General features: G+C 40.4%; 2 protein-coding genes across 2 annotated transcripts; one reads left to right on the forward strand and one right to left on the reverse strand.

Moving 5' to 3' along the window:
• Positions 1–1,786: 1,786 nt before the first annotated feature.
• Positions 1,787–7,877, forward strand: LOC121839632. Its single transcript, XM_042299549.1, has 5 exons — positions 1,787–1,988; positions 2,209–2,339; positions 2,851–3,058; positions 3,304–3,467; positions 5,514–7,877. The coding sequence occupies exons 1-5, from the start codon at positions 1,952–1,954 to the stop codon at positions 5,568–5,570; spliced, it is 597 nt and encodes a 198-aa protein (XP_042155483.1). The 5' UTR covers positions 1,787–1,951; the 3' UTR covers positions 5,571–7,877.
• Positions 7,878–13,790: 5,913 nt separating this feature from the next.
• On the reverse strand, positions 13,791–14,786 carry LOC112215217 (melanocortin receptor 3-like). Its single transcript, XM_024374146.1, has one exon. It carries the CDS (start codon positions 14,784–14,786, stop codon positions 13,791–13,793), a length of 996 nt encoding a protein of 331 aa, XP_024229914.1.
• Positions 14,787–15,125: the final 339 nt, after the last annotated feature.

Raw genomic sequence — 15,125 nt, forward strand, 5'->3', positions numbered from 1 at the left:
AAGGCAGGTAGCAGGGTCCAGGGACAGGCAGAAGGTCATACACAGGGAATCCAAAAAGGTAACAGTACAGGCAGGGAAAAAGCTAATAACGTAGTCTGGGAGATCAGGCAAGGGGTTGGTGACAGGAAATCAAAAGTACAGTCAGGGAATAGTCAGGGAATAGGTAAAAAAAAACATTGTTAGTGAGAACAGCCAAAAACTATGATACACAGGAGGTCTAATATGGAAATGAATAGCAGTCCGAATAGACTGTGTATCAAAACAAACAATACCTCACAACTAAATACTGTCTGTAAATGACATACAGGTGTGTGAGCGGGTGATCAGTATTCAGGTGATTGGGATCTGGAGAGTGAGCTGCGTTCAGGGGATCTATGTGTTTGAGAGTGTGAGCTGGAAAGTGAGCTGCGTTCAGGAGATCTGTGTTTGAGAGTGTGAGCTGGAAAGTGGGCTGGAAAGTGAGCTGCGTTTAGGAGATCTATTCGATAAAAAATACTCAGATCTCTGGTTAGGGTTAGGATGGTATTCATGAATCATAAAAAAAATGTTTTGAACAGCCTTTATGCACGAAATAAAGAAAACAGTGGTTTGGTTCATTCTGAAAATTGCCACATTCAGTTCTTTAACCCATGGTAATGTTGGAAGATTAGTGTATATACATTTATAATAGGGAGAATAGTGTACAATAGTAGGCTATACCCATGTCTATTTCCCGTACTAACTATAGAACTGGGTTCAAATTGTTACAGATGACTAATTTACCTACTTCTTATCAATAACTCTTACCAAGTTGTAAATTACAGTGCATGGAGAATGGTGTGATGTGTATAGAAAAATAATAAGTACATGTTTTTCCACTTGGAACCGGAAGGTTCGCTACACCTTATTCATGGTTTCCTAGCATGTAAAGGTGGTGGAATTATTAGGGAAATAAGTAATGGTCAGAATATGGCGTATCAGTAGACACACCTCCGCCACACCTTCATTTATTCCATCTCCACCTAAAACTAATAGTGGGTGAATAGCATGCTATTCTCATGCTTAAATTCAAGGTCAGAATACGCATAAAGAGAAAAGTTTACATTCCTTTTACACATGCTGATGTCTAGTAGGAATGAGCCTAAAAATCCAAATGAACCTATCCAGCATTAAGCAATCATCTCCAAGATCACCACTTCTTACAAATGTATAAACACTCACAGCTGCCATGACCAGCTTTCAATAGGAAGCGGCCAAGCTTCCGTTGATCTTATTTGGTCCTCAGCAGCAGCTTGCTACACCTCCCTCCCTCCCTGTTGCTCATTGTGTCAGCATCTCCTGAAGAAGGCATTGTTTAATCCAGATGGTTGGAATCCAAAGACCTCACTCTTCCCTTTTCCATAAAGTCAGTTGCCTAATAATAACTCATATATCTCACTACCTCTTTCATCAACAAGAGTGACACATACCAAAAAGGAGAGACAATGGGGAGGTCCTCTGGATGAAAACAACAGGATGAGACAGTCTCTTACTGTATGTGTTTGAAGTGAGCCTGTTGACTGCTCTGTATCATGATAACTCCTGAGTGGAGGGAGTTGGGTTGCTTAGCTTGCTTTCTTGCTGGTATATCAAAGCAAGTAATACATCCATGGTCTGTATTTTAACTATTGTAAAACGCATTTAATTGAATCAAACACCATTTACACATAACTGCCACATGATGGCATGATATAGCCACTTTTCTCTTTGGCTCTGTCTTTGTGTGTTTTTTTGTGTGTGTGTGTGTGTGTGTGTGTGTTTTAGAGAAGAGGAAGCTCTTCTTTAGATTTAAACAGCTCTTTGAAAAAAAATATATATATAGGCTATAACCTAACCTTAGCCTAACTCTCACAACTTCCCACTACCTTTTTTACAATTGTATGATTGCCTGCTACTGTAGAGCAGGTCTTCAAGTCAAAAACTTCTACTGAAGATGCATAAGAGATATCACTATGCTGATTTGGGTTGGGGTAAGTGTGAATTTGCTACATTATTATCATATCGATGGTTTTGACAATGCCCTCATTAAACGCAGGCCTAGAAGGTTGGAAGGTTATTTGCGTCAGAATGTAAAATTAAATAAAATTTTCACGTGGGACATAATTGTGAAATAAAAATGTTACAGTTCAAAACAAACTCGGATTTAAAAGTTGTCTTCTATGTGTTTTTTATTTGATTTGTTTGTTACAGCAGTGTATGTGATGGCCAGTTTAGCCCTATCCGATAGTCTACTAATAATCCAAGCAGAATGCAATGAAGATGTCTCTATGAAGTGTGAAGCTGTCCAGGATAAGAGCTATCGATCTGTTACATGGTATAAGGTAGGCTACAGTATTCCATGATAGGTACTGTATTATTAGCTTATCATCAGTGAATATCTCTATTTCAAAGACATTCATTTGGGTATTCGTTGATGATGTGAGCAGGTTATTAAGTTAATCTTTTAAATAAAAACATGTATACAATTTTGTACTGTAATGGCAAATATTATTTTTGTATTCGTTTTGACATATTACATATTAAATACAGTATTGTTATTAGGTTAGAGCATTTATTTTCACTGAGAGAAGGCTTAAACAACTCCCTCCTGTATGAGACATTAAATCTACCCATTGGGCACAGACGTCAGTTCAACTTTTAGTTTTGATTTACACTTGGTTGAGCTGTCAACTAACGTGAATTCAACTTGAAATCAACAAAAAATGTGTTGAAATGACGTGGAAACAACGTTGATTGAACCAGTTTTTGCCCAGTGGGTAATTTGGATCCATTCCTCTGATACAATAACAGAGTAGATCAATATAAATACATTATTTTTTTCTCTATATTTAGCTGAACAACCAGACTGGTATTATCAGAAGAAGTAACGGTGAGAAGCCATATCCCTTTAGATTTCCCCGACCTGCAAGGTTTGGACCAATGGACAGTCTAGTTCTTCCCAGAGTCAGGCCTGAGGATGCAGGGATATACCAGTGTCTCCTCAGGGCCAACATAGGACAGACTAACAGAGATTCAAAGGTCACCCTCAATGTATCTACAGGTAAACTGTTACTCGCTATTTTGGTTTGACATAGAGTAGGATATGGAAATTGATAGTACTATAACCTAGGTTACAATGAGGGTTGATTCATTGATTGTTTGGATACATTGCTTTAATCACCATAAAAGCCACTGGGCCAGGCAAAAATCCAGGTTGCATGGGACAGTACAGGCCAGAGAATAACTTATGAAAGTGAGCATACTGTATCTTTCCTGGTCTTCTTAACTCTTATCATATATCCACAGATTGTGTGATCCATACTACAGTGGCAGTGACAGCATGGCAGAATGTGACTCACACTACCTCAATGTGTCCCATGCAATTGGTTGAGGTCTCTGTCATATGGACTTCATGTGGATTCTTGATTCTGGGCCTTGTCAAAATTGCTCTGTGTCTCATCTCTATGGGGGTAAATCAATATTCTTCACATCCAAATATATTTTCTGTATAGCCTATTTGGTTTCATGGTAGTAGAATATATACTGTGGGGCAAAAAAGTATTTAGTCAGCCACCAATTGTGCAAGTTCTCCCACTTAAAAAGATGAGAGAGGCCTGTAATTTTCATCATAGATACACTTCAACTATGACAGACAAAATTAGAAAAACAAAACCAGAAAATCACATTGTAGGATTTTTAATGAATTTATTTGCAAATTATGGTGGAAAATAAGTATTTGGTCAATAACAAAAGTTTATCTCAATACGTTGTTATATACCCTTTGTTGGCAATGACAGAGGTCAAATGTTTTCTGTAAGTCTTCACAAGGTTTTCACACACTGTTGCTGGTATTTTGGCCCATTTCTCCATGCAGATCTCCTCTAGAGAAGTGATGTTTTGGGGCTGTTGCTGGGCAACACAGACTTTCAAAGATTTTCTATGGGGTTGAGATCTGGAGACTGTCTAGGCCACTCCAGGACCTTGAAATGCTTCTTACGAAGCCACTCCTTCATTGCCCGGGTGGTGTGTTTGGGATCATTGTCATGCTGAAAGACCCAGCCACGTTTCATCTTCAATGCCCTTGCTGATGGTAGGCTTTGTTACTTTGGTCCCAGCTCTCTGCAGGTCATTCACTAGGACCCCCGTGTGGTTCTGAGATTTTTGTTCACCATTCTTGTGATCATTTTGACCCCACAGGGTGAGATCTTGCATGGAGCCCCAGATCGAGGGAGATTATCAGTGGTCTTGTATGTCTTCCATTTCCTAATAATTGCTCCCACAGTTGATTTCTTCAAACCAAACTGCCTACCTATTGCAGATTCAGTTTTCCCAGTCTGGTGCAGGTCTACAATTTTGTTTCTGGTGTCCTTTGACAGCTCTTTGGTCTTGGCCATAGTGGAGTTTGGAGTGTGACTGTTTGAGGTTGTGGACAGGTGTCTTTTATACTGATAACAAGTTCAAACAGGTGCCATTAATACAGGTAACGAGTGGAGGACAGAGGAGCCTCTTAAAGAAGAAGTTACAGGTCTGTGAGAGCCAGAAATCTTGCTTGTGTGTAGGTGACCAAATACTTATTTTCCACCATAATTTGCAAATAAATTCATTAAAAATCCTACAATGTGATTTTCTGGATTTTTTTCTCATTTTGTCTGTCATAGTTGAAGTGTACCTATGATGAAAATTACAGGCCTCTCTCATCTTTTTAAGTGGGAGAACTTGCACAATTGGTGGCTGACTAAATACTTTTTTGCCCCACTGTAGCTGTTAGGCTACATTACTGGATATTCTCAAATATTACCTCCTCAAATGTACCATAGGTACATTGACATAAACTAGTGAGTGTGGAGGCATCTTACTTGTGGTTGTCATGACAGAGAACTATCAAAACTCCTTAAAGGCAGGGGTATTAAAGGCCCAGTGCAGTCAAAATTATGTTTTTTCGGTATTTTATATCATATTGTACAACAGCTGATGAAGCTAACACTGTAAAACTATGAAAACATTTAATCAGTGTTATTTCCTGATAGTTGTTGGTTTAAAATACAATCTACACAGGACCTTCTAATCAGCAGGTTTGCATGGATGGGAGTTTTGGCTTTCCATGGTGATATCACCATTCTGTACATTGGTTAATAGACCAATAACAAATAGAGTTCCAAACATCTTTGCCAATAACAGCTCGTTTTAAGTGTTCCCCTCCCCACTCACACCACTTCCAGACAGCCCTAGCAAAATTGTTGCTTGAGAAATATTTTTTTGCAAAAAAACAAACATATTTTTTCCTATTTTAATGGAAAGTAGGTGCCTAATTGCTACCCATAAAAAAATTGATATTGATATAAAAACTTCTGCATTGGGTCTTTAATATTGTAGGTGAGATCATTCAATGGACAGGAGATCCACTCTGTGGGGTGACATTTACTCTCAAAGCGGGACCTCTCAGCAGCTGCCACCACATCCTCTTGTTTTTTCTCCAAAGTGCAAACATTGTATTCACATATTTTTTTTCTCAACAGGTTGTTCGAAACATCAAGAGGAGTCATAGCAGGAGAAAAAAACAACAACAGTGGTAAAGAAAATCTTGGTCACAAAGCCACGTTCTGAGCGCAAGCGGTCTCAAGAACTGCTGGATGTTAGGTCTCTGGAAACATTTGTTAAGCTGCGTTAACACATGCAGACCAATTCTGATTTTTTCCCCCGATCACATCAGATCTTTTCACATCAGATATTTTTCAGCACTGATTGAATTGGTCAAAAATATCAGAATTGGGCTACCTGTGTAAACACAGCCCTAGAGAGTTCACTATGTCACCTGGATAAAAGTTTACATTTGTGACAGATGTAATCACTTAAAGTAAAACCAAACAATGTAACGAAAGGTGTAAATATCTGCTTCAAATATATTTCTGCTTTGTTTTGCTAAAATCTTGCAGTAATACCCTGAGCAGCTTTCCAGCAAATGCAGTTCTGTATACTTATTGTAGACCCTACTTATCACAGACTACCGTATCGATTTTATTCTGCCAATACCAGAGTTGATGAGTGAAGATGCATTGTTTTGATTTTCCTTCCAACCACTTTGTGAAAACTTTGATGCTGATGAGGTATGATTCATGTCCAGAATAGCCAGTAGCCCCTGCTGATTGTGCCTTATTGAGTAAACTCAACGCTGTTCAAACAGCAGGATGCTGTGAGGACAACTTAGGGCAGGGGTTCTCAAACTTTTTTGGCCCACAACCGAATTTTGATATCTGAAAATTCTTGCAACCCCAATCATGTGAAAAATTATGTAAAATTATGTAATTAACAGCCAATGTTAACTTTTTTACTTAGGGCTCTGGAGGTCAATTGAATAACATTCTAACAGTATTTCTGATTGTCTTCTCAACTCATCATCACATACTTTTAATGTGGGGCTAATGACAGTCAATTGCAAGTTAGTCTGACATAATGTATCCTATCTCACCACCACTAATGAGATGGATGTGTTTGATGCATGTCGAGTCGGAGCTTCTCAAAGTCAGGGGACGTGGTCAACAGCGCACACCGCATCTCTGCTGTCACATCCAACCTGGATCAATATTTGGTTTTAATGCAGACGAGAGCACTGAAACCAGCTTCACACACATATTAGGTGGCGAAGAGTAGCCTACCATGAGTTTTATGGTGCTTTCAAGACAACTGGGAACTCAGAAAAGTACGAGGTCAAATCATGACGTCAGTGATTGTTAGGTCGGAAAGTTGGAGCTCTAGAAAATTGGAATTCCCAGTTGGAGCACTTTTCTTTCCAAGTTCCTAGTTGTCTTCAACGCACTGAAGTCGGACATTTCCGAGTTCCCAGTTCCTAGTTCCCAGTTGTTTTGAACTCAATCATTAATGCTCAGAGGGAGACGGCAGGGTATTCCCTTTGAGTCAGGAACCAAAACTCCTCTGTAGTGAGCTTGAATGCATTGTCTTCAGCATTCGGTCACATGACAGTTCATCAGCGCTTCAATTTCACTTACCAGCATGTCAACTGAGCCAGGGTCACAGCCAAACGAATTGGGAAGTAAAGTAGGTCCCAAAGTGCTCTTCGAAGCGTTGGAGGTAAGCAGTCATCACTCGTGTGGGACACTTACTGATGCTGTTTTCCAGTTATTTTCTTTTAATTACACAGAAAGTCAACCAAGTCTGTATTCTTTAGATCCGTTGTGAATGACAGTACCTCTCTTAATATGAAAAATCTTTCCAAAATTCCCCCTCAATAACCACCAAGCCTCGGTGTGAAATCGAACATTGTCATGCTCTGATCCAATATCTTCATGTAGTTTTGCGAACAGGTGTACAAGTACAAGGATCTGGTTTGATGTAGTTTACAATCAAAGTTACCTGCTGCAGTAAATTCTGTGCTCAGCTCTTTTGCCACCAGTTGCTCTCGGTATATCATACAATGGTCCATATGGCAGAGGGAGATCCATTCATAACTGCAGAGGCCTGCATGCCGTCCCGCCATAGATGGAGCCCCATCTTTGCAAAAGCCCACCATTCAATCCCATATGGAATCTGTTTTCATCAATACAGCCATGCAGCACACTGAACATCCTCTATGCCGTTTCATGCTCTGGAATCGTGAGAAAGAACAATATGTCCTCGTGAATAGCATCCCCGAAATGTATAGCGAACAAAAGTCAATGCATGGGCAACTCGGCCCTCACAGCTAACATCCATTTGGAGAGCATAAGCCGTTTGTGTAGTTCAGTCAGAGTTCCCTCTTGATTGCTAGCAAGCTGTTGCAGGGTAGCCTAGTGGTTAGAGCATTGGACTAGCAACTGGAAAGTTGCAAGTTCAAATCCCCAAGCTGACAAGGTACAAATCTGTCATTCTGCCCCTGAACAGGCAATTAACCCACTGTTCCTAGGCTGTCATTGAAAATAAGAGTTTGTTCTTAACTGACTTGCCTAGTTAAATTAAGGTAAAATAATAGAAATAGCATAACTTCTTTATTTAACAGTGTTATCTTTGACAACGGTATTGATGTGTGTTTCTGTGCCTCTGCCTCCCCACACATTGTTTCCACATCATTAGTGTGTGGTTTCACAGCATAGTGGGCCTAGCCATTCACCGTTGGAATGATTCAAGTGCGGCCTTTCCCATGGTCTAAGGGCACTCCCTGGCTCAATTTCATCGTTAGAATTGAATAATTTTCATTTAGGTTTTTAAGGTTAAGCACATTTCAATGATTTTGAGATACAAAGAAGATATTATAATATACACTATATACACAAAAGTATGTGGACACCCCTTCAAATGAGTGGATTTGGTTATTTCAGCCACCTCATTGCTGACAGGTGTATAAAATCGAGCACACAACCATGCAATTTCATAGACAAAAATTGGCCTTACTGAAGAGCTCAGTGACATTAAACGTGCCACCGTTATAGGATTTCACCTCTCCAACAAGTCAGTTCGTCTAATTTCTGCCCTGCTAGAGCTGCCCCGCCAACTGTAAGTGCTGTTACTGTGAAGTGGAAAGGTCTTGGAGCTACAAAAGCTCACCCATGAAGTGGTAGGCCACACAAGCTCACAGAACGGGACCGCCGAGTGCTGAAGCGCATACTGTGTAAAAATCGTCTGTCCTCGGTTGTAATACTAACTACCGTGTTCCAAACTGCCTCTGGAAGCAATGTCAGCGCAAGAACTGTTCTTAGGGAGCTTCAAGAACTGGGTTTCCATGGCCGAGCAACCGCACACAAGCCTAAGATCACCATGCGCAATGCAAAGCGTTGGCTGGAGTGGTGTAAAGCTTTCATTGGACTCTGGAGCAGTGGAAATGCATTATCTGGAGTTATGAATCACGCTTCACCATCTGCCAGTCTTACAGACGAATCTGGGTTTGGCGGATGCCAGGAGAACGCTACCTGCCCGAATGCATAGTGCCAACTGTAAAGTTTTGTGGAGGAGGAATAATAGTCTGGGGCTGTTTTCATTGTTCTGGCTAGGCCCCTTAGTTCCAGTGAAGGGAAATCTTAATGCTACAGCATACAATGACATTCTAGATGATTCTGTGCTTCCAAATTTATGGCAACAGTTTGGGGAATGCCCATTCCTGTTTCAGCATGACAATGCCCCTGTGCACAAAGAAGTAATTTCTATTTCTGACGCAGATCGCGCTGCAAGTCCTGCCTCTCCCATCTCCTCATTGGTTTATAGAAGCAGGTACCCACGTGCAATCTCTTCATTGGTTATACCCACGTGGGTGATTGAAAGATGAACTTTGTTGCCGGTCGTCGTGGTAATACTATGAAAGTTTAGATGCCAATCACCATATAAGTTCAAAGATGAAAAAGCCTGGAAGGAGGAGAGATAACTAGAAACAATTCGGTTGACCGTTTTGTGTGGATTAATTGTCCGTGTAGAGGACCTTGTGCATTTCAGGTGAAATAACACCTCAATGTTTATATTCCAGGACAAATTAGCTAGCAACAGCAAGCTAGCTAAATAGGACAAATTAGCTAGCAAGTGCAAGCTAGCTAGCTAAATTGCCATATGTGTTTAATGCTTTTCGACCTGTCCCCAAATTAATGTAATTGGTTCAGAGTTTGTTTTGATATTTTAACCTGCGTGTCGTGATCGCGTTTAGTGTGGGGGGACAAAATACATTTAAGCACGATGGCGCACGATGGCGCACGGTGGCGCACGCGCGCAGCCGGTTTGGGTTCCGTGTCAGGGTCAGGCTGTGGGGATTTCTATTGTTATTGTACTTTCATGTTATTAACTATGTAGGCCAGAATATTAAAATGTTAGAAGGCTAAGGTGTGTTTTTTTCTGTATTCAATTGTATTGTGCCTTGTTTTTTTGTTTTTTTTTGTTCTAATTCTCATTTTAGTATCTAGGCTTATTCAGGTAGTGAAGGGATTTTACCAGTTTGCACGTTTGTTCGCACAAGAAACACCTACAAATTTGTTCAATGTATTACCCTCCCCATTAACATCAAATCTACTCAATTGGTCACATGCACACGATACAGTGAAATGCTTGCTTGCTAACTCAACTCAACAATGCAGTACAATAACAATGTTAATCAAGAATCAATAACAATGTTAATCAAGAATCAAATGCCAAATACAAAAGTCCCAAAATAACAAGTAGTAATAAAAAGTAGAATAAAAAAATCTAGATTGTAACTGAGTGAACAGTCTGTGGCTCGGGTGACCGGAGTCTGTGATGATCATCCAGGCCTTCCTCAGACACCGGCAGAGGTTGTTATGCTGGTACCACTCTGCCAGGGCTCCAACCTCCTCCCTGAAGGCTGTCTTGTCGCTGTCGGGGATCAGGCCTACCAGTGTCGTGTCGTCAGCAAACGTAATTATGGTGTTGGAGTTGTGCGTGACCACGCAGTCATGGGTGAACAGAGAATACAGGAGGGTACTGAGCACACACCCCTGGGGGACCCCCGCGTTGAGAGTCAGTGTGGCAGAGGTGTGGTCGCCTACCCTGTCAGGAAGTCCAGAATTCAGTTGCAGAGGGAGGTGTTCACACCCAGTGATTGAGATGACTCAGAAAAGCTACATTTTTGCATAAGAATATCTCACATCCTCTGCTTGTAGGAGGGCACTATGTCATAACAAACTCACAGGTGTGAGATCTTAATTTGACCAGTATTGTCGCAGCAAAATAATCCTGCAGTAACAGAATTTGGACGTTTAGTCTAGGGTATTAGCTGGTCAAATTCAGGCTCTATGAAAAATGTAGCACTGTTAATATAACCTATGTTAGTGAATTTATGTAACACCTGCGTTGGGAGGAAAATTCTTAGCAACAACAGAGTGATCAGCTTGCATTTAAACCTCTGTCGTATCTCTGTCTGTCTGTTTGTCTGTGCTATGTTTCCCTGTATAAAAACCCCCCATCAAGAATGTATGTGTAACCAACAACTAAGAAAATGATTCTTTGTTTCGTCATTGATAATCCTCCTACTGCCCATAAAAGGCTGTTGCTGTTTCAGTTCCTGTCCCTGCTTTCTTACCTAAAGGCAAAATTAAAGAGCTATAAATCACCCTCTCCTTATTGTTCTCCAGCCTGTATTGGCCTTAACCTGTGTGTGTTGTGGGGGGGTGAAGGAATCCAGCTGGTTTAGATGCTGTCCTGCTAGGTGCATTGGCTGACAACATCTACTGAGTACACAGAGGCTAACCCTGATTTGGCGTAAAGGGATTACACTGTCTGGTAGAATCAGATTAACGGAACATACTCTATGGATCACATACGTATCATTGAAATGTACAGAGGTGTCTTCTCATTGAGGGTCGATTGAATTAGACTAGGCACATAGACTACACAAATAAATAGACTGTGAAAAAATGAGTACTCCACCTGTTGGTGATTTTTTTTTAAACAACCAGAGCTGTGACACAAACAATTTGGATATCACATTTATATAAAAAAAAATTGTTGTGTAAAAGTCATTTTTCTTAAATAAAAATACTGTCAAAATATGTATATATATAAATATATAAATAAATAAATAATATATATATGAATCTCATTGCATGTATTTAAGAAAAAGGGATTCATAAAAGCTCAACATGATTTTTCACATGATACATTTTTATCATGTGAAAAATCATATAGGTTCATAGTACTATTCCTTGGTAGATGGCAAATTTTGCAGTGCACACACACGTTGAGCTTTTATGAATCCCCTTTTCTTAAATACATGCAATGAGATTCATTATCCCTGATTTGATACAGACAGGCTACAGCAGACCAGATTATATACAGCTCAGTGCTAAAGTATTCAGACCCCTTGGATTTCTTCACATTTTATTGTGTTACAAAGTGGGATTAAAATGGATTTAATTGTAATTTTCTGTCAACAATGTACATTAAATATTCTGTAATGTCAAAGTGGAGATAAATAAAATAAATTCATTGCATAAGTATTCAGGCCCTTTGTTTAGGCCGGCCTAAATGAGTTCAGGAGTAAAATTTGGCTTAACAAATCACATTATAAATTACATAGGACTCACTCTGTGTTAAAGAATAGGCGTTGACATGATTTTTGAATGACTAACCCTTCCTATGTCACCCATACAAACAACATCTGTAAGACCCCTTAGTCAGGTATTGAATTTCAAGCACAGACTCAACTACAAAGACTAAGGAGCTTTTCGAAAGCCTCTTAAAGAAGGGTAGTGATATGTAGATGAGTAACAATAACAAATCAGACATTGAAAATCTCTTTATGTATGGGCAAGTTAATAATTATGCTGTGGCTTATATATTAAACCACCTTGACACATCAAAGGTAGAGTCCTCCTTCTGAACTGAGCTGCAGAACAGCTCAGGGATGTAACCATGAGGCCATTGGTGATTTTAAAACAGCTACAGAGTTCAATGTCTGTGATGGCAGAAAACTGAGGATGGATCAACAACACTGTAGTGACTCCACAATAATGACCTAAATGACAGAGTGAAAAGAAGAATACAAATATTCCACAACTTGCATCTTGTATGCAATAAGACACTATACTTCAACAAAACACAGCAAAATAATACACTTTTTGGCCTAAATGCAAAGCCTTATGTTTAGGGAAAATCCAACACAACACATCACTGAGTAACTGCCTCCTTATTTTCAAGCATGGAGGTAGCTGCATCATGGTATGGGTATGCTTGACATAGGCAATTACTAGGAAGTTTTTCACAATAAAAATAAACAGGATGGATCTAAGCACAGACAAAATCCTAGAGGAAAACCAGTTGCTTTACACGAGAGACTGGGAAAGGAATTCACCTTTCAGCTGGATAATAACCTACAACATGAGTCCAAATCTACTCTGGAGTTGCTTACCAAGAAGACAGTGAATGTTACTGAGTGGCCAAGTTACAGTTTTTACTCAAATCTGCTTGAAAATCTATAGTAATACTTGAAAATTGCTGTCTAGCCAACATTCCCAACATCTTGACAGTGCTTGAAGAATGTTTTAAAGAATAATGGGCAAATGTTGCACAATCCAGGTGTGCAAAGCTGTTAGAGACTTGCCCAGAAAGACTCACAGCTGTAATCAATTACTAAGGTGTTTCTAACATGTATTGATTGACTCAGGGAGCTGAATACATATGCAATGAAAAAATTATAGTTATTTAATTTCTATGAATCTTTAAAAAAATGTCTTTGACTTTGACATTACAAGAGCATTTTGTGTAGATTGTAAAAAAATGTTAACAATTAAATACATTTTAATCCCACTTTGTAACACAATAGAATGTGAAGAAATCCAAGGGGAATTAATAGTTTTGCAAGGCACTGTAAATCACCCTATTGTTTGTTTATTAATGTTTTTTATTAATCTATCATTATTCATATTCTGCTAATGTGTCTTCCTTGCTGTCAAGGTAAGAATATGAATATTTCTAATTCATAAAATTAGTCACTCATGGTCACTTTTAATCTTTCAATTTTTACTGTTTGCTTCTCACATTTTCACAAACACTACGTACACATGAAAACATCTTCCCAATAGCAAAGCCACTAAGCCAAACCTGCATGTCACAACAATGTCCATATACACAGTGTCCATATAACAATGTCCATATACACAGTGTCCATATAACAATGTCCATATACACAGTATCCATATAACAATGTCCATATACACTATCCATATACACAGTGTCCATAAAACAATGTCCATATACACAGTGTCCATATAACAATGTCCATATACACAATATCCATATACACAGCGCATTGAACAACCACATTGAAAGCCGTCTGTGCCTTTTTGAAAATGACCAACAACTACAACACTTCAGTATTTACAGTGGAAAATACTACAAGTGGCACTGAAACAACAGAGGATCTCCTTGAAGGTTTTGCGCATCTCGAGACTGCGGAAGGCATAGATAACGGGGTCTATGACAGAATTACACATGATGAGCACCAGGTAGGTGGTAAAGTGGGACATGTAGCAGACACAGAGCTGGTTCTTGGGACAAGTGATGAGGAGGATGAGGTGGAGGAAGAAAGGTGCCCAGCAGCATACGAACACCCCTAGGAGGATGGTGATGGTGATGGCTCCCTTCATGCAGGTCCTCTGGGGCACCACACCCTCCGCGGGCAGAACAGCGATGCGCTTGATGTGAAGCCTCGCCAGCAGGAACATGTGAACATACAGAGTGGCCATGAGCACCAGCATGGTGAAGAACATGATGATCAGACACACAACGACTGCCTTGCTCTCTGAGTAGACGATGAAGACTATCCCACAGAACACACATGTCAGCCAGATGCCACCGATGGCCAGGACAGCCCGCCGCATCGTCACGATGCTGTGGTAGCGTAGGGCGTAGAAGATGGTCACGTAACGGTCAATGGTGATAGCTAAAAGGTTACAGATTGAGGCTACCAGGGAGATACAGATGATGGAGTCAAAGAAGTTGTCCATGAGTTGAATAAAGTGGTCATCTGCCACAATCAACCGACTGTTCAGCGCAGCGATAACCACCGTCTCTAGTGAGTTGGAGACACTCACAAGCATGTCAGCAGCAGCAAGACTACACAGGAGTACGTACATGGGTGAGTGGAGGTTCTTGTTCTTCACCACTGCCAAGATCACCAAGATATTCTCCAGAAGGCTGACGATCCCCAGTGTCAGGAACACCTCAGCTTGGATGTGGACTGCCTCACACAGACCAGGCTCGATGCCGGTCAGGTTCCCCTGTTCGTCCTCCCCAGCCAGAGACTCCCTGGTGGTTTCATTGAGCTGAAGGTCCAGCGGCAGCAGATGTCTATAAGTGTTGTTCATCAGGTGGGAATTTGGACAACAGTTCACTGGGGGAGATGCAGGAATGCAGGGATACAAGGTAGTGAGTGAGCCACCTGCCCCTTAAGAGCCTCTTCTGGAGCCCTGCTGCTGAACGTTTTTACTCCTCCTCTGAGATCAGAGCTAGAGAGAACTGTGGTTATCTGTTTTGCTCCTGAGCTCTGAGAGCACTGTAAGCCCCCCCGGTCCAATTCAATGAACACACAGACAGCCTGAACATGGGTGTTTGTGTATACACACACATACACATAAGGACACTTGTGCGCAAACACACATTCAGTAGTTTGACATAGACCAAGTTGTTTCACGTTACGTTATTTT

Source organism: Oncorhynchus tshawytscha, linkage group LG16 (assembly GCF_018296145.1).
Source record: "Oncorhynchus tshawytscha isolate Ot180627B linkage group LG16, Otsh_v2.0, whole genome shotgun sequence".
Taxonomy (NCBI): domain Eukaryota; kingdom Metazoa; phylum Chordata; class Actinopteri; order Salmoniformes; family Salmonidae; genus Oncorhynchus; species Oncorhynchus tshawytscha.

Coding starts and splice junctions, on each gene's coding strand:
- LOC121839632 (XM_042299549.1), top strand. CDS start 1,952: ATGCATAAGAGATATCACTATGCTGATTTGGGTTGGG. Junction 2,340..2,850: donor GATCTGTTACATGGTATAAG/GTAGGCTACAGT, acceptor CTCTATATTTAG/CTGAACAACCAGACTGGTAT. Junction 3,468..5,513: donor TGTGTCTCATCTCTATGGGG/GTAAATCAATAT, acceptor TTTTCTCAACAG/GTTGTTCGAAACATCAAGAG.
- LOC112215217 (XM_024374146.1), bottom strand. CDS start 14,786: ATGAACAACACTTATAGACATCTGCTGCCGCTGGACCTTCAGCTCAAT.